General features: G+C 36.0%; 1 protein-coding gene across 1 annotated transcript in view; it reads left to right on the plus strand.

Moving 5' to 3' along the window:
- The first annotated feature begins 4,069 nt into the window (after positions 1 to 4,069).
- Positions 4,070 to 24,785, plus strand: part of LOC114054184 (potassium voltage-gated channel subfamily B member 2) — a 440,542-nt gene continuing 419,826 nt past the window's right edge. Inside the window, exon 1 of the mRNA XM_027877348.1 lies at positions 4,070 to 4,664. Within this exon, the coding sequence (XP_027733149.1) occupies positions 4,086 to 4,664 (579 nt within the window). The 5' untranslated portion in view covers positions 4,070 to 4,085. The remainder of the gene's footprint in view (positions 4,665 to 24,785) is intronic.

A 24,785-nucleotide genomic window follows, 5' to 3' on the forward strand; every position in this document is an offset into this window, starting at 1 on the left:
TTTCCTTCATTCTCTACACATAGGCACAGTGCCTTGCACATAGTAGGTACTTAATAATTCTTGGTGACTGACCAACTCACTTCCCTTTCCAGTCACCCATCTCATTGATAAATATTTTTACACTTCTTGTCAATAGTTCTTCATTAGTAATATGCTGTAGCCAATTTACATCCAGCATGTGCTCTCCATCACCCTTTGAATGACCCACAATTTTGAGTTGATTTCAATCTTTGCTCTAATATCAGAAATGAAGATCAGTTTAATCTATGACATTTTAACTGTTCAAAATAGTTAATGCCCTGATGATGGAAATATTATCACATCTGCCTTTAATAACATGACTTTTAGTAAAGTAAGTTATAATCAGCCATAGTTTACATATAAGCTATTTTCACTGCTTTAATTTTTGCTTTCAGTCCTTCCTGGGAACTTCCTATAATACACTGGAGTCAGTCTGAGCAACATAAGTCATGGTCTTGTACTTACAAGAAAAATTAAGTGGAAAATGTGGTATTCAAAAACAATAAATATGGTCCATGCTTACTTGGAGTCAGTGAAATGGTTGACAGCCCGGCTGACCATTCACTATGGCTGTTCTAAATGCCCACATGGATCACAGAATGATCTAATGCAATATAGCATATCTATCCATATAAAGTAGATGGCCACGGAAGCATAAGATTGTAATATGATTTGCTGGTAGTGCTGTTCTTCAGATGTTTCTGTTCTATAAAGGTGTACTTTATAGTATTGGTAACTGAGTTCACAACAACACTCATAGATAGATTCATCAGCATCATCAAAACATATCTAGTGAGTGCCTAATATTTACAAGACACTCTACCTGACACTGTGGGGAAGGCAGAAAACTTTAAGACACAGTGACCCCTGCCCTAAACTCCAATCAGAGAGATAAAGCTGAGAGAAAAAATATAACAAGGAATTCAACATGCTACATATTCAGTCGACTTTAACCTCCATTTCTTAGTGTTATTCCACTACTTCCAAGTTGATGAGATGGTGGTGGGAGGTGGAAATGGACATTGGAAATGGTGACTATTAGCAAGCCCTTTTGTTGATTTAATCCAAATGGATGTCCTACACAACACAGAGTATCTGTGTTCCTGTAAAGCTTTATGTAAATATATTTTTCAGCAACTGAATTATCTCAAAATTTTTTAGCAATTTAATTATTTGCCCTAGTAGAAACTGCTGTAAAACAACTATACTGAATCATTTTGTAAAATAAAGTATCTTTCTGTAAAATGAGTACTCATTTTATTTTATTGCTTTTATATACCTGGATTATATTGTTTTAAGTATGTTAAAAGCAAAGTGTGCCTAATCTTGAACTCATACATATTAAACACAATAAAATTCATATTCAAAAGATATTTGTTGAGTATATCAAATCCATTGAATTTGCCAAGTCTAAATCTCTTAAGCTTGAATTATTTTCTATTTGAGAAGATATGGTCTCAAGATTGGTAAAGAAACCTATCCATTAGAAGGGATGCTGCACTACAGGGGCAGGGAAGCCTGACTCCTGCTGGAATTGGTATATACCTCAAAGGAAGGCTCTAATTATAAGAACTTTCTTACATCTAAAAGTTGAAACTTCTCTTTATAGAGTGGCTTATGCTGCAGGCTTTGAGAAGGCATAGAGTTTTAACGAAAAGAAGATGCACTAGGGAAAATGTTTGAAACATCAGGGCTCACTGCTAAGAGATTGTAGGGAAAGACCAAACTAAGAAGATGCTGCAGGTCATAGTAACACATATCCAAGAAAAAACATCATAAAGGATAAGTACTTGGAGAAAAATATTTCTGGAAGATAAAACTTTTAAGCTGTATGTAGAATCCATCATATTGTCACATCATCACCTTGCTCAGAGACGTTCATTGGCTTCTCATTAATCACTGTGTAAAGCCTAAACACATTCACTTGGTATTCAAGTTCCTAAAATATTTAGCCTCAAACAATATTTTTGTCTTATTTCTTGCACACTTTCATGTACCCTTCGTTCTAACGAAATTTAACTATTTGCTGTACCTGTAATATATTTTTCACCGCTATGTTCTTGTTCAGGATATTCTCTGTTTGGAAGAGCAGTCCTTCTAACTCTATCTTTCCATTTTCTATATATTTTAAAAGGTTTCTCTGTTTATGTTGAGGGTTCCATCATCCTCTTTGGGAGGTATTACCATCTTCATAGTCATGCAGGTTGATCATCTTCATGTCATCCTTGACCCTTCACTTCCCCTCACTCCTCCACACCCAATCCTGCCAAGTCACATCAATTCTCTCTCTATAACGTCTCTCACAATAGTCTTTACTCAATCAATTATTATTCTGGTCTCCTTTCATCTGATCCAAGTCTCTTCCTTCCCTAGTCCATTTCAGCACAGTTCACAGAACTGCCAAAATAATCATCCTAAGGTATAGTTCCAACAGGTTCGCTTCCTTCCTGTCCCCGCCCCCACAAATATTTGTGACTTTTTTCCAGGATAAAATATCAACCACTGAAGACTGGCATTTTAAAATCCTCCATTATCTGTCTGCAAACTGTATTTCCAACTTTCCTGCACATTACTTTCTTTTGTGTATCATTTACTGCCATCTCCATATCCTTGTGCATTGCCCAGTATGCAATCTATCCCTTTCATTTCCTTTTGAAATTCTGATTTCCCTTCAGGACTCAACTCAGGTGCCACTTCTTTCTTGAAGCTTTTAATGATTCTTCCTAGTAATCAAGATCTCCCATTCTCAGACTTTCTTAAAGTGTTTTGAGCTTTTTTGCCACCCCTCCATCATTCTCTACCTCATATCTTCATTACCTGTATTCATGCTGCATCCCCCAGTTGAATAGTAAGCTTCTTGACTAGAGATTTTTTTTGCCTTTTTATTCCCAGAATCTATGATAATGCCTTGAACCAATTAGATGTTTAATATATGTTTAGTGAATTGAATTAAATTGAAGTATGTAAACAAAGCCTTCTTTGGAGGAGACTTGATCTTTAAAAGTAATTAGATGTAAGTTGTCTCTCTCTGAACTTACATGGCACTTGGTGTCTCTATTATTGCATTTTGGAAGTATATTTTGTATTATAATCATTTTTTTTAGGCAATTGGGGTTAAGTGACTTGCCTAGGGTCACACAGCTAGTCAGTGTCAAGTGTTTGGTCTGAGGTCGGATTTGAACTCAGGTCCTCCTGACTTCAGGGCCGGTGCTCTATCCACTGCACCACCTAGCTGCCCCAATATTATAGTCATTTTTGAGCATGTATTATCTTGCCTGCTAGACTGTAAGCTCCAAGTGGACAAGGACCATGTCTTATTCTTCTCCACATCCTTTGTACTACCTCACACATAATAGGTATTCCATAAATTGTCTGATTTATTGAAATGGATTCATTAGATTGTTTTGTCAGATTATGCAGTAAGAGCACTAAAGGAGAAAATAATACTATTTAGCATAAATGTAGAGTTAATATAGAAGTCAGCATGGCCTTTTGGTCACTGTGTTTGGTGTCATCCAATACTGGATACAGTATACAACAGGCCATAAAATGAGTATTTGCTTACCATGGTCCAAGTAGTAATTCTGCATTATATCTTCTTTAACAGTGTATAAAATAAGGGATAATAGAAAGAATATTTGACTTGGAGTTAGGGGATATGTGTTCACAACCCATAGCTGATATTTACTAGCTACATAAAGGAAAGTATGGCACAATGGAAACCATATTGGAATTGAATCCCAGCTCTGCAATTTACTGCCTTGTATAACCTTGGCCAAGACATTTAATCTCTATGACCCTCAATTTTCTCATTTGCAAAATAGGGATAAAAATACTTGCTCTACCTATCCTTATGGTTATTTTGAGGAAGGTACTTAAGCTTAGAGCATTCTATAAAAATATTGTGATTATTATTGCTTGAGACATAGACAATAAATGTTTGTTATTGGTTTCTTACAGTTATGCCAATAGAAATACACTTTGAGATGGATTATTACTTCAATTGATAATCCTACTACTCATTCATTGAAGGATATTGGCTCTTCAGGCTCATCGAGTTCAAAATGGCAGAGAAGGCTCCCCCTGGCCTAAATCGAAAGACTTCAAGGTCTACTCTTTCCCTTCCTCCAGAACCTGTGGAGATCATCAGAAGTAAAAATTGTTCCCGGAGAGTTAAAATAAATGTAGGTGGCCTAAACCATGAAGTGCTGTGGAGGACCTTGGATAGACTTCCAAGAACACGATTAGGGAAGCTCCGAGACTGTAATACTCATGAAACTCTTCTGGAAGTGTGCGATGACTACAATTTGAATGAGAACGAATATTTCTTTGATCGGCATCCAGGAGCTTTTACGTCCATTTTAAATTTCTACAGGACAGGGAAACTCCACATGATGGAAGAAATGTGTGCCCTCTCTTTTGGCCAAGAGCTTGATTACTGGGGGATTGATGAAATATACTTAGAGTCTTGTTGCCAAGCAAGATACCATCAAAAGAAAGAACAAATGAATGAAGAGTTGAGACGAGAGGCAGAGACTATGAGAGAGAGAGAGGGAGAAGAGTTTGATAATACCTGCTGTCCTGAAAAAAGGAAGAAACTCTGGGACCTGCTAGAGAAGCCTAATTCATCAGTAGCTGCAAAGGTATGCAAAATACAGTGTTTAATTCTGTGTGCTTAGAACTTTGTGCTATTTATGTATTTCAGGGAGCTGCTTATCTTTAGATACAATATATTTTGTTTGCATGTTTACAAGGAAGAACATATTTTTATGGCACTAATCATTAAAAAGACTTAACCCCAAACACATCTCAAATGGAATTATTTTCCATATTAAAGCAACTCTGCAAAAATTGAACCTATTATAAAGTAAGGTCTACATGTTGCAGTAGTTGGTTAATGTGATACTTCCCCCAGAGTAGAGAAGTGTCAAATACTGTCAACAATTATCCCTCACTTTACAACAGATGTGTTCTTGAGAAATTCTACATAAGTGATTATTTTGTAAAAAACAAACAAAAAAAACCAGCCATTCTTGTTTAATTGTACTGTGAGGTTACTAATTAAATCTACTAGCGAGTTGTTTTTGTTTTTGTTTTTCTGTTTGTTTTTTTTTTAAAGAAAAGAATTGTTTTCTGAAATGAAGAAATACCTTCTCTCCCTTTTTGTTGAGTTTGTCTGGGTTTTCATTGGGGAACAAGGATCATCTGGAAAAACGTTGTCCTGTGTATAAAGGTTACTTGATGGTCCAGCCTCCTCAGCACTGGATCCATAGGGGCAGAAACTGAGGAAGCAGAGAGAGTGACTCTGTCATATAGGATTCACAAGTTGTGACCAGGGTCAGGGCATATCTAAGGGGAAGGCTACACTTGGGAGCAAGGGGAGGGAGGAGGGAAGGAAAGAGGAGGGAAGGTCATCTTGTTTGGTCAGCAGGGAGTGGAGGGAGAAAATACCACTAGGGCAAAGGCCTTATATCACCTCTGTGCTATTGGGTCAAGCCCCATCCAAAGAGAGTAAGGAAAAATTTTACTTCCTTCTTAAAATCCAAGAGGTCCAAAGCCTGCTTTTTTCCAAAGAAGAGACATTGCCTTGTTGAGGTGAAATATGGGAGAAATCTACATCCTGAAATAATATGCCTCCCATATTATTCCTGCTATTAAGTAATTAAATTTCTGATTATAGGATTATAGATTTCGAGCTGAAAGGGTGGTCAGAGGCCATCTAGCCCAACTTCCTCTTATTAAAGATGAGGAAGCAGAAGTCTAGGAAGATGAAATTACTTCCTTAAGGTCACATAGCTAGTAAGTATCAGAGTTGGCATTAGAATCTAGGTCTTCTTACTCCAGAGGCAGAACTTTTCCCAAATACCACACTCATAATGGACTTTATGATAGGAATACTACTTACCAGTTAATAGAAGGATTACTCTCTATGGATTGTTTCAAATCAAACCTAGATATTTATTGCAAATCATTTTAAATTTTATTGTAATTTTAACTTTTAAAAATGATTCAGGTATTTAATTGGTATGAATTCTATACATTCCTTCAATATTTCATTTCTTATAGTTGGGGTGTCAAATGTAATAAATTACATAAATTTTCATTCTCATTAAGAACCATAACCTGAAGTGTGTGGATAGATACCATGAGGAAGAAAAACAAAGAGTCAGTAATTTTCATTTATATGTGAAATGGAAATGGATTGTAGAGTAGGAAAAATGGACTATAGAATGGGGGAAATGGACTATTGAATAGGAACTATGGAATGGGAAAATTGTTGGGCTCTTTTTTTTAAGCCCTCACTTCTCTGGAAACAATAACATTTATAAAAGTAATTTACTTTTTATTAGAAAATGTCTTTTGGTTGGGAACCAAGTATTCTGCATGACAGTGTGAACCTCATAAAACTAAATAATCAGAAGCATGCACCTGGCCATAAACCCAGTTGCATTATTGGGTATCCCTGTGGTTTGGTCTTCTTAGACTGGAGATCCTAGTGACTTGTGAGGAAGTTTTATACATAGGTAGTATGTATAGAATCTGTTGCAATAGGTGAAAAGATATTTCTAACACGTGCATACTGAGGAAACACATATATAAGAACCTCTGGCAAGGTATTGACTGACCACGAGACTCTGTGAGCTGTAGTTCTTCTCAACTTGAAAGTAGAGGAAACTAAGGAGAGATCTGCCCTCACACAGGAGGCAGAAGTGTTTCAAAGGTTGTTACACATTATTCCCTGCATATAAATACAGAATAAATGAGAGCCTCCAGCTAAGTTGCCTATGGTTCTGGGTAATTTGTTTTCTCCTCTAAAAGAAGAATAGTCAAGACTACAATTTTATCCTTTTTTGTCCTGAAAATTAATTGCTGTTCTCAGTGTTAGATGATTTCAAGGACTATTAACATACATGGACTAGACTCAGTGGTTAAGTGTGGTACACTTTGGTTTGAAGAGTGGTGCTTTGGGAGGTAAATTAACCCATCTAGGCTAACATTGAGTAAATCCATTGTTTCAGTAAGCCTCCCTGTAAGGAGGTGATCAACTGTGTAATAATATGCAGATTATTAAAGGAATCTCTGTGGTCAAGACAGCTTTAGAGGTTGTATAATTTGTTTGTGTAACCAAAGTTAATCATTGTTAGAGGGGAAAGGTTTTCTTTTGAAAACATTTATAGAAAATATTTCTAGTTTTTCTGGTTACAGATGGAGTTGTGGAAATAAGTTCATTTCCCAGAATGAGGTTTTCACTAAGAGGACTAAGTTTTACCTTGTTGTAAATGTAGATAAATGTAGATGTATAATGTTATAAATTTATAAAAGTAGAACAATCTTCTATTTAAAAATTTGTATTAATACTGACTGTGTATCTATAAGAGTTATTCATATACTTAGCAAAACGCTGCAGACTAATAGCAATCATGAACCACAGTTTTATGACCTAAACATTTTATATGTAATAACACTGAATGTTCTAGCAGCATACCCTTCATTTTAGATTTTTTTTTTAAATTCTTCATCTATTCATTTTCTTAGCTAGTTTTTAACACAATTATCTGGCATGGGTTAAAACTAAATTGACTGATTTTTGAGGAGCTTTATTGATCATAAGCAATAAACTTTGACTAAACTTGTATTATCAAGCTAAAGGAATCTTAGCTAACCCAGATGAACCCTTTGCTGCATTTCTATGAAAGAATCTATTGTTTGGTTATTTAAATATCTACATTGTCCTCTGTGCTTTAATGGCCAAATGGTATGGAAATTACTGGCATTCTACTATACAGTAATACAACTAAAGCATGCGGTTCATAGCCCTATTCAAATAATTTTTTTTTATTTAAATGGATTCCATATCAACTGCCATCTATTCCCTTGCTTTTCCATACCCAAATGACTTCAATTGAATAGTAAATCCTTCCCCTTCACCCACACTCCAATTTAAAACTTTACCAGGAGAACTATATTAGTGTCTTAAATGTGTAGAGAGCACCTGTACTCCTTAAGAAAGTTATAATAAATGATACTCTTGGAGTTAGAATGTATTTGGGTACACTAGAGCACTTCTTATTATATAGTTTGAGCCTCTTCTGAGTTTTCCTTGTACATGAATTTTCATATTTACTTTTAGGAAACCAGGTATAATCTTTGAGGGACATGGTATTTATTGACATAACACTTATGTTTCTTTGGTGTTCAGCGCATTTCATATATGTATATAGAATTTTACATATTAAGTAATGCCCTGGTTTACATTATAGTTTTATTGCCTGTTAACTAGTTTTGAGTATAAGATCCTAGTCTATATGCTTTAAATAATTTTCTATGTTGAGATTATATACAGCTTGGAATAATGATAATATAATAATAATGAACTACAATAATATGAGAGAATAGGAAGAATCCAACCTATCCTCTGCCTTAAGGGAGACCTGAAAATACCATTTTTCATACTCAGTAAAAGAATACATCAAACTTTCAGATAAAAACCATTGGTTACTTACTATGCTTTGTTTAATACCAATTCATATGCTTGAAGAATATTATTAAATAATCTCAGTAATTTCTCTAGCCTAAATTATTCCTGTTTCTTTAACCTTATCTCAATGGTACTACTCCTGTTTTCCAAACCTTGGCAATAATTGTGGACCTCTACATATTACACTTTAATTATCACAAACAGAACTAAAACACTCCCAAAGTGTTCTGAATTGCATTAATTGTGGTAGCCACATAATAGCTCGAGGCAGCTATGATGAAGAGGCTATGATAAAGGGCTGGCCTCTGAGTAAGGAGAACCTGGGATCAAGCACCACCTTTAAGGCATATTTACCCTTCATTCAATGAAACTTCTCTTCATGAATCACAGCCCCTTGATTTCCTAGGCCAATCTCTAAAACCATAACTTGCGAAACAAGAGCTGATCCTGCATCCTTAAAGTGAATTTCCTCACTGGGAGCTCATTACATGGTTGAATTTACAGACCTGGTTAAAAAAAAAAGTTTTCTTTCAATTCCTGTACCATTATCTATTAAGAACTTTTTGTGTGTCTATGTCACTATAACTATATGAATGAATACTTACAGAACAAGCATAAAGTTGTTTTTTCTTCTTATTGATTAAATATGGAAACAAGGCAAACTAACATACAGTAACTAAATACCCTAGATCTGAGCCAGGCCATTCAATATTGTGCAATGTTCATAGGTACTTACCTTATCCCAGCTTATTTAAGTATATTGAATGAGCTCATCCACTAATTAGAACACTGAAATCATGGTAGTTCATCCCTTTCCAAAGGGAACAATTTTCTTGTAATCAGTAGTTCATTTATCAGAAGAATAAGTCCATTAACACCCATTTATATGACCCTCCTAACCTACTTCACCAATGGCTTTGAACTCCTTGTCTGCCATGAGAAAATCAATCAATATCAGCATCACCTTAGTACCAAATCATGCTGCATTGACTTTGATTATGCTACACAGTTTTGGTTACCATACTCAAAGAAGACAAAATAGACCTAGAATCCTACAACAAAGATATAAAAAATGATTATTAAAGAGGTGAAGCACTTACCATATGAAATGGTAAAAAGATCAATACGCAGTGACTGAGGGAGGTAACCAACAAAGTTAGAGGAAAGTAGACCCTTCAGCTGGCACGAAAAAAGACTTAAATATTCCAAGGCACATTTTAGGCACCTAATTAAGGGAAATAGCCTCTACATGATGAAATAACATGGTACTCCTGGTATAAGGCGTCCAGTGTGTGGGAAGGAGGATTAGAAAGCAGTATATTTAGCTAGAACCAGAACCAAAAATTAGAAAACCAGCCTAAGAAGAACCCAGCAGAATAAGAGTCTTCATTTGGATATTAGTTATGCACATCCAGATAGAAAGATGGGTATTGAACTCTGGAGAGCCTTGGGATTCCCTTCTTATGATAAACAAGACCACATGAGTGGGGTCAGTCTGGAAGATGGGTGTTCTTAAAAAAAATTGTTCTCCTCTGATACCTAGTAAATCCAGGAGTCCAAGTTTTAAAATGATCTGGTTTAGAAAAAAGCAAATATTGGAAAACCTTCTAGGACGCCTTTCAATTCAACTGTGTCAATAAATTGATAGATATCAAAAAGGATTGGAACTTCTGGCTTCCTTATTGCTGCCTTCCTCATTCCCCATTTATTTTATCTCATGTTTTGCCCTTGTCTTTCATTTTCTCCCCTTTCAAGAAGTTTTTTTCCCCTCTTCTAAAATAGTCCCCAGCTTGAAGGGAACAAGAATATTGGACAAAAACTTGTCAACAACAACAACAAAAACAAACAAACAAACAAACAAACAAGAATAGTAGTGGTAAAAAAAAGGACAGCTCAAATCATACATTGTCACTTCTAGTCTGTCAAGATTACCTTGTATGTATTCTTCACCATATATATATACACTTCTTTATATTTATATTTTCTTGTATTAGAGTGTTAGCTTCTTGAAATCAGACACTGTTTCATTTTGTCTTTGTATTCCCAGTACAAAGCATAGTACCTGAGACATAGAAAGTACTTGTTAAATGTTTAATGATTGATTGGCATTCAAAAACCTTTATAATCTGACACCACCTATTTTTCCAGTTTTATCTCCCATTACTTCTTTTTGCATATTATGTTTTGCAGTGAAATCAGACTATTTATCATGCCAAAACTTCTTCCCTTCCTTTCCTACCTCTAGGCCTTTGCTTGTGACATCCTCTTTGCCTGAAATATACTCTTTACCATCTCTATTTGTTGAAATTTACTTTCTGCATAAAACTTTCTCTGATCTCCCTGACCAGAAATAGCTCCCTCCTTAGAATTTTTTATACCACCCACACGCATTTTTCATCCTTGAATTGTGATATGTACCTGTCATCCTCATGACTAGATTGAAAGTTCCTTGAGGACAGGGATCATGTCTTATTTATATTTGTACTCCCTAGTGTCTGTGATATGGTGAGAGTTACAAAATGGAAATGGGAATCGTGGGATAAACTAGATGTAGGAGTCACATTTCATTTGTTCCTGGATGAGTCCTTGTAGATCAAGGTGTAACTAGGTGATGGCAACAGAATGTTGGGTCTTTCTCTGCTGCTCTACTACTTTTGTCAGCCAAATGCCAAAATTTCAGTGATATTATAGAAGCCTAGTATTGATTCATTGATAGCTCCTTGACAGCCAGATGCCAACCTCTCCTGCCACATCATTGTTGTTTATTCCAGATTTGGAAGTTCCAAAGCAAGTTTAAAAGACTTTTATTTCAGCTACATTTGTATCTTCATACTTGTTTTGAATCCTGTCCAAGCAGAATATTAATAGTCATCTTAAGATAAAATGCAGATTTATAACACCCCATTGTATATTTCTGGATGTCTTTAAAGAATTATTCTCTTTTTGGTATATTGTATGTCCCAACACAGACCCTGGTGTGACAAAATTTGTGGTGTACCTAGAAGAAGACCAAATCAAGATTGAGTGCTTAACAAGCAAGGAAAACTGTAAATAACTCTTCCATACTCAGTGTAGGGAAAAGGACATATATCAAGCATGTTATATTTTTGATATATAAATCAGATGTTTTAGTGCTCTGATTATCTTGCAGGGAAAAGAGCCAAAGGCAAAACTGCTCCATTTCTGTGACTAGAGCTCATATTTATGGAGTTTATAAAGCATTTTCCTTACAACAACCCTATAAGGGAGGAGGTCAAAGTATTTGACAGGTACAGAAACTGAGATTCAGAGAGATTGTAACTCCTAAAGTCATATGGCTAATTAAGGTGGCAAAATAGGGATTAAACTGTAAGTTGAGGTCCAATGTGCTTAACATTATATCAAACTCACACAGCATGTGTTGAGCCAAAAATACTAATAAAAATTGAAACTTAAAAAAAAACCAAAATTATCCACATATATATATATTAATTCTCATATCTATGATAGTCTAGAATCAGTGTGGTATGAAGGGCAGAGTACTGAACCTCGAGTCAGGAGAGCCAGGGTTCAAATCCCACTGCTGATACTGATTGTATGATCATAGGCAACCCACTTAAACCCTTTGGACCTGAGTTTCCTGATAAGTAAAATAGGAATTGTAATCAAAACAGTGTATAGGCCTTCTATAAAAAGGACTGCTTATATGTGAATCATTATTATAAGTAGGTTCTCTAGAAATATTTGTTGTTGGAAACATGCCTGCTGCAATTATCACACTGATTTGATAATTACAATTTACATTTACATACCACTTTTCCCACAAAGACCCTTTGAGGTAGGTAGTGAAAATGTATTGATTCTGGTTACTTTGTGCATTGATATATAGTATTAGTGCATTATCATAAGATCAAAGGTTAAATAGGGCCAGAGACCAAGAAGTAAAAGGGACCTCAACAACAATCTTAGCCACTTGCTCATTTTATGGATGAAGACATTGGGGCTCAGGGAAATTGTGACTTACCCAAAGTTACATAGGTAAGTGTCAGAGGTAGAATTTGAACTTAGGTCCTGTGACTAAAATTGGTGCCCTTTCCACTATGTTGTACTGATCATGGACTATGGGCTTTTTTGTGTAGAAAGTAAAACACCTTAAGGGAAAAGACTTTCTTTTTTTTGGTGTTATATCCCTATTGCCTATCATAGTGCCTGGCACATAGTAGGTGTTTATTAAATAATACTCATATTGAATTCATTTGGATGTAGTGTCTATAATTAATTGCTTTAATTTGCTTATCATGATCTTTTTTTAAAGATAGGTAAAATATTTTAAAATGAGAATAGGCTATTCTTTTTAAAAAAAACTTAAATATATGTACTTTTAATAGAGTGATAAAGGAAAATTGAAAACAAAGAATGTGCTTATAGTTATGATGTATTTTGTATTTTTTAATTTTATTTTTAAACATTTGATGTTTTACAACATTTGATCTACAACATGTGATGGGGTAGTTAGTTGGCCCAGTGGATAGAGTGGCAGCCATGGAGTCAGGAGGACCTGAGTTCAAATCTGGTCTCAGACACTGTACAATGAGCTGGAGAAGGAAATGGCAAGCCACTTCAATATCTTTGCCAGGAGAACTCCAAATGGCATCCAAAGAGCCGGACAGGACTGAACAACTAAACAACAACAACAACACTACCTGATATTCCCAGGTGGTCTCCCATCCAGCTACTAACCAGGCCCAACCCTGCTTAATTTCTGAGATCAGACAAGAAGAGTACCATATTTTTTTTCTTTTTTATTGATTTTATGGTTTGCTTACCATTGGCAACTCTGATTTTAAAAGGTTTTTAGTTTCAATAAAAATTTGAAATACTAATTATAATTATGACATAAAAAATCCACACTCTGCAATGGACTTAAAGTAGTTAATTTCCCAAACATATGCATAGTGAGGATATCCTTGATATCCTACTGTTATAGCCTTTATCATTTTTGTTTCCAGCATTTTAGTACATGTCGACTTGTTTAGTATGCTTTTACTACCTGCCATACAGGGGTTTTGTGGGCCAAGTGGCATTTAATTGGTTAATGCCAGACCAGTAGGCACTGACAACAGGCCAGGAGGCTCCAACCAGGAGTTGTTCTAAGAGTAATTATTAGAACATACTAAAAACAGAAAGTCATCTCTCCTAGAAACAAAATAATGATAACGATAATAATGGTTATAATGACAATAATGGTGGTTTACATTTATAAGTTGCTTTAAGGTTAGCAAAAATCATAGCTCTGTCGTTGCATTTGCTACCCACAAAAAAAAAAACCCTTGTGAAATACATGCTGTTTCTATCCTCATTTTACAGATGAGGAAACTGAGGCCCCGAGCTGTTAAATGAATTTCCCAGTGTCACACCTAGAATGTATCTGAGGTAGGATTTGAACTCACATCTTCCTGACTCCTTTTTCAAAACTCCTTCTACTCAGGAATGTTAGCAAACATATATAAGAAGTAAAAACATCAAGGATACCAGAAAATTTTGGAGTTTGGGTAAAAAAGTTGAGGTTAACATTCAAAGGCCCAACCCAGGCAGAGAGTATCAGCGGAAGTTTTATCGTGGCACACACCCTAGCCTTATCTTGTGAAGGTCCCGAAGGGCATCAGCAGGAACAGAGACCAACTTCACAAGCACAATTAAGACCAAAGCTTATGTCAAACACCAAGAAAACAAACAAGGGATGGATCTGGAACTACTACTTAAATGTAGGGTTTTAAGATCTGCAACAGGTGGGTAAAGCAGTGTGGCAGCATAATCAGGATGATTGTTCATTCATTCTTTTATTCATTCAACAGATAGATATCAGTTCAGCAGTTAAGTGCCAACTCTTTACAGTGCCCTGTGTTAGGTGCTGAGATAGCTACAGAGGAGGTCTTGAGAGAGGGGCTTTCTGCCTTCTATACTGAGTCCTTTTCTTTTTTGTCTTCAGACCTAGATTTATTGGTGCAGAGAACTCTAGGATACTCCCTTCTGCCACTACAGATATACAAAAATTCTGGAACTTACCATCTTAGAGACACACCTGGGGATATTGAGAAGTTCAGTGAATTGTCCAGGGTCAGTCAACAGATTTCAGACATGAGTCTTTTTGGCAGGCCATGCTGACATCAGACTGGTTCTCTATCCACTAAGCTCCACTGCCCTCCTGAGCTGATTTTAATGACCCTTCCTCAAATGGTTCAAGGATTAGTAATGATTTGCTGCTGTTCAATGCTGGTCAATGATTGTGTATGCAGATGAGACCATGCTCCCCGGGATATGTCGTCTTCATAGGTATAACGGATCTCTTCTTGTTTGGGGGAAGGAGGGGAAAGGAGGATGGACAGGGTAGGGAGGACTTTTGTTTTAGTGGTCATTTGCAACATTTTCCAGATCCGTTCTGGAAGGGAGGAGCTATATTCCTATATGCTTCTAACTTGAGGAACTTGAGGAAAAAAGAAATGAAAACAGTTGCAACTTGCTTCTTCCATATAAGCTTCTAACAACAACAAAATTTGGAGGTAAATAACCATGCGATCCATTAAAATCTTATTTATGTCAAGAAAGGAGAACCAGTTTAGAGTGAGTATAGATGCTGATGTCCCTGACACAAGAAACACCTGTATGTGCTGCTGCTGTTCCCCTGAACACTGTCTGATTCAGTTCAGCTCAGCAAGGGAGTAATTAGCATGCTAATCATGGTTTTTTCTGTATTGATTATTTACAGGCTTCTTTCCTTTCCCTTTATTCTCTCCCTGCAGCCTGCTGCTATAAAGATTAAACTGTTGATTCTCTTCTGATAATGTAGCACAGGTGCTCAAATGGAAGATTTAGTATTTAGAAGACCTCAAAAGCTTCCCTGTCTGCCTCATACATGGAGATTGCTTGTATCATTTTCTGGCTCTCTCATACATGTATGTTTTAGGTATAAATGTCACTTATACAAAATAAAACACTCTCATAAGCTGCAAACCTGAAAAGAAATTAGAATCAATATTTAATCAGGTCAGATTTTTTCAAAGTTCTAAAAATTAGATTTTTAAAGAAAAAAGTAACAAATCTGCTCACATATTTTTTACTCTCCATATCAATAGTGAAATGAAAGCAGTGAGATGTAGAAGATAGAGGACTGGACTAGGTATTCAGGTGCAACCCCTGACTGTCATTAGCTTTGAGACTGTAGATTTTTAGTCTCTTAACCTCTCTGCCCCGAGCAAATCTCTAAGAAGACAAGTCACAAAGGAGTTGTAGATCTTCACAGAAGATGAAGTAATCATAGCAATAATAATAACTAACATTTTCATAGCCAGCTGTTGTGCTATCTACAAATATCTCATTTGATCCTCACAAAACCCTGCAGAGGTAAGTGCTATTATTATCCCCATTTTGCAATTGAGGAAACTGAGGCAGATGGCAATTAAGTGACTTTCCCAGGGTCACACAGCTAGTGTCTAAGGTTGGATTTGAATATCAGATCTTTCCTGACTCCAGGTCTATCACTCTGTTCACTTGCACTACCCAGCTAGAAGGGATTTCTACAGTGGAGGTTCCCCACACTGATAAAATTACTTGTTTAGACTTAAAACAAAACTCTAATAATCCCTAGTCCAAATATTCTCCTTCTTACTTTGAGGTATGTGCCCTTGTGATCACTTTTTCATGTTGCTGGATACTGGAGAATTTTTCTTAAAACCCTGCAGTGATTGTCAGTTCCTATTTTCTAAAGGCCAATGTAGAGATGCCCAAGGTACCCTTTACATGCACATGTGGCTGTTTCTCTGTCATCACAGCTGGTGTGTTCTGAAAGCCCATAGTGTGACGCTACCATGCCCTGTACATGTTGATTAAGGGGAGAATACGCCAGAGGGAGGAGGCAGTATTCAAGGAGACTTATGGCTCTTTCTCCTTTGTTTGAAAGGAAGAATGAAGATAGTAAATTGTATACATCAATATTCTTGAGAAAAGAGAATGCCTTAGAGTCAGGTATGTGGATTGCATTTTCATTGTATCTTCAAATGACCCTAAATAAGGCTAGTCTTAATATGTAGGCAGTTCCCTGACTCTTCAGGAAAACAAACAAACAAACATACAACCCTTTGGCTTCCATCAACATAAATGAAAGACATTAAGATAGCTTTCAATGTTGGTCATTAAGCCACAGTAAGTGATTATTATTTTCTAAGTCAAGAAAGCTGAAGCCTTCTTTTCCCATTAAGCGATGTTATCATGGAAGAGAGGACATTGGCAGTATTTAATTGCTTTGGTTTTGAAATTTCATGTACACTGATTTGGTCATTAACAGATTTGTTTTCCGTTTTTCAACTGTGAGACATCATAAAATTAATCATCTGCTATTTTTGGTTAGCAAAAGCATTAAGAAAGGATCATCCTAATATTTTACATTTTTCTACTTTGGGAAAATCCAGAATGATTTAAATATTGTTTCCACATTCTCATGTTTTTAGGTTTTCAAGCAGGAAGGGAGTTTTTCAATAATGAAACCTAATCTCCTCATTTTACAGGAAAGTAATCTCAGACTGGGGAAGTGACTTACTCAAGGGCATGCAGGTGTTAATGAGGAGAACTGGGACAGGAACTCTAGCCCTCAGATTCCAAATCCACAATTCTTAGCTAGAAAATGAGAATTTGGTCTTTTGTAATTTCTGATGTCTTGTTTTTATGTCACCTTCACTTCTGAATCTCTGCCTCCACTTCCCCGTACCTGCAAGCCCCTTCTTATAATACAGAATTAAAAAAAAAAGAAAAATCAAAATGAGGGGAAAACAGTTCATCAAAACTAACCAATACATTAACAAAGTCCAACCGTAAGTAGAATGTTCCACACTTGCAGACATTCACTGCTTTAGAGCAAGGAGGTGTATTTTCTCATTTCTTCTTCAAAGACAAGCTTGGTTATTACTACCACCCAGTGTTCAGTTGTTTTTGTCATTGTTACTTTTTCCCCCCACTAACGTCATATTCATTGTTTATACATCAATTTTTTATAATAATAGTCTTATTATTACTATTAATAATTGTATCATTATTATTATTTAAAGTAATTTTATAACAATAATAGTACCTAACACTTAAAGGTTTACAAAGTACTTTACAAATACTATCTCATTTTATCCTCACAACAACCCTGGGAGGTAGGTACTATTATTATCCCCATTTTGCAGATGAACAAACTAAGGCAGACACAAGTTAAGTAGCTTACCCAGGGTTGCACAGCTACTGTCAGAAACAGAATTTAAACTCTGGTCTTCTTAATACCTGTGCTTTATCCACGTACCACCTAGCTGCCTGTGTAAGTTCAAAGAAGACTTTTTAACTTCTTAAAAAATAAGCAGATCACATTTTTATTCTTCTTGGGAATATACATACAATCACTTTCCTTACAAGTATTTGATCATTGGCTAGAGCCAATGTCTCGAAAACAAAAAAACCAACCAGTGACTTCTTACGGATTCTCATAAATTCTTAAACTACATTTTTCCAGTGGAAAGTGTTTTTGCACCTAATAGGTAGGGAAGGTATGTTGGGTGCTTGAAGCATTCAATTGGTATTAAAGTGTGTTGTTGTTGTTCAGTTGTGTGTGATTCTTCGTGACCCTGTGGACCATAATGTCCATGAAGTTTTCTTGGTAGAGATACTGGATTGGTTTGCCGTTTTCTTTGCCAGTGTTAGATTAAGGCAAACAGAGGTTTTGACTTGCCCAGGGGTCACAAAGTAGTAAGTGTCTGAGTTCAGATTTGAACTCAGGCCTTCCTGATTTAAGGCCTAGCTGCCTCTATCAAAGTGTACCACATTACAGTTGTAATGCATTATTAATTGAGCAAAGTTTCTTCAGTGATGCATATTTATGATAATGGTAATAAAGTTAAAACTTCTCCCCAACATTTTTTCAACTGCTATCCAGCATATGCAGCTAAATGGTGTAGTGGATAGAGCACTGACCCTGGAGTCAAATTGAATTTGAACCTGAGCTCAAATCCAGCCTCAGACACATAACATTTACTAGTTGTGTGACCCTGGGCAAGTCACTTAACCCCATTGCCTAGTGAAAAAAGCAACCAAAAAAACCCCAAAACTCTTATCCAGCATAATCAAGGAAGGGGTATGCAAACTTTGAAGTTAATGGGGGCATGGGAAAGGAGGGCCACAAGCATTTATCAAACACTTAGTATGTGCTACCCACTGTTCTACATGCTTTGCAAATATCTCATTTGGTTAATAATATGTATATACTGATTTTCCCCCAAATTAGAATGCAATAGAACATAACATTAGAACTATACTGAACATCAACTTTTTTTTTCTTTTTTGGGGAGGCAGTCAGGGTGAAGTGACTTGCCCAGGATCACACAGCTAGTAAGTGTCAAGTGAACATAAACTTTTTTTTTTATGATTCATAAGGCCTATAAGCAGCATGCAGTGCATCAAAGCCTTCCCATGAATGTCTTCTGTCACCATAATACCAGCATGTGGAGAGCATGGCAGGCTGTATGGCTGTTTCTTGTCATTTGCTTCTGGATAAAAACAGAGGCCATACTGCCTGCATCACCTTTGTTCCCATTACCAGTTAATATAGACTTCCAACTAACAGTATACAGAATAATTTTTTTTTTGGTGTATTAACATTAAATGTTGCTCTAAGAAAAGTTTCTTCATTTTGGGTGTGTCATGGCAGTTTGGTGACACCCATGGACTCCTCACATAATGTTTTTAAATTCATAAAATAAAATGCAAGAAATTATCAAAGTAACCAATTATATTAAATATAATTATCAAAATATAAAAGAAAAGTACATAGACTCTAGGTTAAGAAAGCCTTGCTCTAAAGGAATCTTAGAATGACTGAAAAATGCTTTTGAGTCCTTTCTTCTTCCAATTTAAAAAAAAGAAAACTAAAGCTGTTTTTAGTTAGCAACTATAGTTTGTTTTTTTTTTAATTCAAATATAAATTGCAACTCACAAACCGCAAAATCGTTCAAGTTCAAATCTCCTCCAGTATATGTGTTTCCTCCACCCCCCTACTCCCGGCTCTACAGTGGAAAACTTCATTGATTATTAGGATTTTAAAATAACTGAGTCATTCTTAACTCAGGCTGTCTCCACATATTGTCTGGTCAGATGAATTTGACTAAAATAAATTTTTGTAGTTAAAAATTTATTCTAAAAATTCTCACTGTTAAACTTAGAAAGTGTTTTTTAAATAAAAACAGTAGTATGAATATATCGAAACAAATTTAAAACTGGAATCTTTTTTCCCCCTAAATAATGAAATCTGTGGCCCCAAACTCAAAAAGTTTCCTTTATTTGGACCTTCTTTTTGTCATTTAAGATTGGTACAACATCATAAAAGATGAAGGGTAGTATGTCAAAAATGCAAGTTTGTGAAATGTAATGAAGCCCTCAGATAGAAGGCAGGTTGTTTAATGGACCAAGATCGAAAGGAACAAAGACTTTCCCAAGCAGCATTGGATATCAGTACAGGATGCTAGAGGTCAATGAGATCCTGGACTTCAAGTTTTCCTTTATCTTTCATCTTGTCATCCCTCATGCCACCACAAGATCTGGATGCCACTTAAAATAGCATGGGTATAACCCAAGCCAAAGCACCTAATCACAGTGCCTGAGGGGCTAGTCAGTTGTAGATTCACCGTTCTGAAGGTGAAGGATGTGTGTGTGTGCATATATAAATATGAACATATTTATATATGTGTATGCATGCATGTACATGCTACAGTACAAAACTATCCCCAGTCTGATTTCAGATACTCCTTGCTTGCAACCTTTCATCTCAGTTGGTGTCATTGATTTTAAACACCTGATCTAGGAGGCTGCTACTTGATGATAAAATATGTATTTCTAAAAGTGATAGGTTAACTCTGATTTCTTTCTTCAGCTGAAGCTGCACTGTCAAGACAGGCACTTGAAAATCAGGATTTCCCCAAATTGTCTTACCCCCCCCCCAAAAAAATAACCCAGTTGGGCCTACCTTTGAAGCAGGAATAGCTGTGATAGATTGTTTGTTTCATTAGGACCATGGAAATTTTCACCTTAGATATTTCTGCTTCTGTGTGCTATACCTAATGAGACCCATCTGTGTCATTATATAGGGAAAATTGTGGTTTTAAAACAGAAAATGGTTGGTAGCCCAGACTTTTAAAAATGATCATTTGTCTCCTGAACTTCATATGAGTAATAATAATAGCTCACATTTATATAACCTTGTAAGATCTGCAAAATGGTTCACATATCATATCTGATTTAAGCTTCACTATGCGGCACAGTGGTTCATGAGCTGGACCTAGAGTCAGAAAGACTTCTCTTCCTGAGTTCAAATTTGGCCTCAGACACTTACTAGCTAATGACCCTGGGCAAGTCTTTTCACCTTGTTTTCTTCAGTTTCCTCATCTGTAAAATGAGCTAGAGAAGGAAATGGCAAACCATTCCAGTATCTTTGCCAAGAAAGTCCCAAATGGGGTCAAAAGGAATCAAACACGACAGAAAAATGATTGAACAGCAACTCTGGTAGGTAGATGCTATTATTCTACCCATTTTGCAGATGAGGAGTTTCATGACTTGCCTAAAGTCACACAGTAGGTGCCTGAGACAAGTTTCAAAGCCAGGTCTTCCTAATTCCAAGTCCTTTTCACTATCTGTTTTGCTGTCCTGCCTGTTGTGAACTACATATGAAAAACTAGTACCTGTGGAACCGTAGGCCAGCATCTGGCACATCATGACTTTGTTATTGAATCAAAAAGCTAACTCACGTTTTCTAAAATTAGTTTTGCAGCTGTGAAAAGCACCATATTATATAAGTAAGGTAATTATGTTATGAATAATAACATTTAAAGCAAAGTAGTTTTAAACACTTGCTGGTCTTTACTTTTCGAACTCCAGCATGTGAGCCGTTATAAGTATTTTAAGTTTCTGTGAGTTATGTTTTCAAAGTGTTAGTTATGTACAACCTTATGTACAATTGTGTTAATAGTCTCTTAAATTGTGTCTATTTCTTATAATCATTCTATGATGCCAGAGGTATGCTTTTATGTACTTAGAAAAACCACATATTAAACTACATGAATTCTTAAACTTCTTACATATTGTGTTTAGCAGTTTTATTTAGTTATTTAGCAAATGTCTAATGCTCTTAGAGCAAGGGTTACTAGCCTTTTCTGTGCCATGGAGTGGAGACCTTTGGCAGTTGGATGAAGCCAATGACTCGCTTCTCAGAGTAATGTTTTTCAATGCTTAAAATCAAATACATAGATTTACAACTCAAAGTTAGTCACAATAACAGTGTGACTTTTTGTCATGCAAATTCACAGGTCCACTGAAATCCATCCATGTGATCCCTTTGGGATTCATAAACTCAGTTTAAGAACCCTTGTTTTAAGGAAACTTTTTACCTTATCATGCAATTATAAATACATATATAATTATTTGATTCTATGAATACAACATATGTAAGAAAGCTTGACAATGGGATAACAATATGTTTACATACCACCTTAAAGTATAATACAAAGAATTTTCTTCACTTTGATGTTGTAGAAGTATCACTTTCTAGATGAGGAAACTGAGGCACAAAGTGACCAAATGACTTCCTCTGGGTCATGGAGTTATGAAGTTGTGGAACCAAGATCTGAAACTCAGGTCCTCTCACTCTGAGACAAGTGGCCTTTATGTTGCCTCTGGGAATACTTCATGACAATTTGATTCTTACCTAAATCATCAATTTTGGCCTAGCAGTGCATAAACGTCCGCTAAGCCCCTGTCTTGGCACCCAAGAGGGTTTTGGAGACATTGAGCTAATTTTCCATCCATCCAACTTTGTTCTCTTGAGAACATTTCTTCCCCCAGGCTCCTCATCATGATTTCTCATTTCTTCTCTTTACTTCCTACAAACTCAAGCCTTATGGCTGTGGAACAGGGGTTTTAAATGTCTAAAAAATAGATGATGAGATTCAGGGCTAAGGTGGATTGTAAGTAGATGCTTCAGACAGTTGCTCTAGGAATGCAGGCAGTAGCGTGGGATAATGCAAAGAGTATTGGATTTGGCATTCGGATTCTGGCTCTGCTGCTATGTGACCTTGGAAAAGTCTCTTCTCTAGGCCAAAGTTTCCTCTTCTGCAAAATGAAGGGGCTGGATTAGATGACCTCTAGCCCCCTTCCAGTTTTAGATCTATGACCCCAAAAGCTTATAAAGAGACTTCCTGGTCCTGCAATCCTCTGCCTCTCAGGAGTCCCCAAGTCAGATATATAGGTTACAGTTTATATAATCCAGTTTCAGCAAACATCTTCTACTAAGATTGAAGCTAAAAAACCAACTATGGCCTGATGGCCAACTTCCTAGTGAATAGATTTGTTTGGACATAACTAGGGTAGGAGATGAAATGGAGGATAATTTAATTACAAATGAAAAGACTAAAGCCCAGAAAGATTAAGATACTTGCTCAAGGTAATAAGTGAGATAGCCAAGGTTCAAATCTCAGTCTTCTTACCAAAATCCAGCTTTGCACTAAACCACAGTGACTCTGCAAAAAGTCCTGAAGAAGTAAAGAAACTTTTTCCAGGTCACATAAATTCTTAGTGTCAGGGCCAAGATTTATATCTAGACCCCTCGAACTCCTAATCTAGTGTTCCTTCTATACACCATATTCCCGTGCTTCCCACAGTGGTCTTCTTAGGAAGGCATACAATCCATACTTGGCCAGTATTTGAGGCTACCTCTGCTTTGTAGTCTTACACTCAACTGGATTAGCCTTTAAGAACATGGGTTCATTTCCATACCACAATAAAACATGGCCAGGGGATTTATGCTAGAGAGAAGCAAAGCCAGATACTAATTTTTGGTGCAATACATTCTATTTTTATAGATTTTAGGCATTTACCAATCTCTTTACACACTTCTTTCTAGGATATGTTTTAATCAGTACTTTTCAACTATATCCAGTTATACTCCATTATCATCCTACCATTTTCTATGGCTCTGGTGCCACTGTTTTCAGGATTTTCCATTTTTTTTTCATCAAGTGCCTCATCTAAACATTTGTCCAATTTCAATCACCACCAAATCACTCAGGAGGAGATTCTGACCTGTTTGAATTAATAATCTGTAAATTATTGCTTTGAAAACTACTCCTAGCATAAGAAGGCTTTTGAATCTTGTAAGAATCACAAAAATTTTAGTGTAATAGTGGTGAAGAGTCAGTCATTTTCATTTGTCCAACACTATCAGTTCTTACCAGAAAGAATTTTTTGGCGTTTGTATTACATCTTAATTCTTGCAAAATCTCAACTATAAGAGAGGCTTCACTTAAGTTTGGATTGGAATCCTGAATCCTTTGAGATAATTCAAATGAGGCCAAGGTATGAGCAAGATACCAATAATATACCAATAATATACCTTATTTTATTATGCTTTTCTTTATTGTGCTTCATAGATACTGTAATTTTTTTTAACAAATTGAAAGTCTGTGGCAATCCAGTGTCAAACAAGTCTATTAGCATCATTTTTCCAATAGCATTGCTCACATTGTGTCTCTGTGTCACATTTTGGTAATTCTTGCAATATTTAAAACTTTTTTCATTATTGTATCTTTTATGGTCATCTGTGATGAATGATAGTTGATGTTACTATTGTAATTGTTTTGGGGGAGCCACAAACTGTGTCCATATAAGATAGTATATTTAATTAATAAGTGTTTTATGTGGGTTCTCACTGCTCCAGTGACTGGCCATTCCCCATCTTTCTCCCTCTCCTCGGGCCTTCCTATTCCCTAAGACAAAATATTGAAGAATATTACATTAACTAAATTGATAAAACAGAAGCAGGGTTTGAAAGGATTGACTTCATTCTTCAAAGATGTTCTACTCTGAGTGAAAATGCCATCAAACAGCATTGCATGCTACAGAGAAATCTTTTGTGGAAGGAGGAATCAATAGATGGGGCAAACTTCATTGTAGTCTTATTTTAAGAAATTTTAAGAGATTACCAGAGCCACCCCAACCACAACCTCCAGTCAGCAGCCATCAACATCAAGGCAAGACCTTCTACACACTAAAAGATTATGTGTCATTAAAGATTCAGGTCATGATTAGCATTTTTTATCATTAAAGTATTTTTTAATTAAGGTATATACACTTTTTTAGACATAATGCTATTGCACACTTAATAGACTATAGAATAGTGTGAACATGACTTTTATATGCACTGAGAAACCAAAAAATTCATGTGATTTGTTTTATTGTG

This window comes from Vombatus ursinus, unplaced genomic scaffold, assembly GCF_900497805.2.
Source record: "Vombatus ursinus unplaced genomic scaffold, bare-nosed wombat genome assembly UNPS02014812.1, whole genome shotgun sequence".
In the NCBI taxonomy this organism is placed as follows: domain Eukaryota; kingdom Metazoa; phylum Chordata; class Mammalia; order Diprotodontia; family Vombatidae; genus Vombatus; species Vombatus ursinus.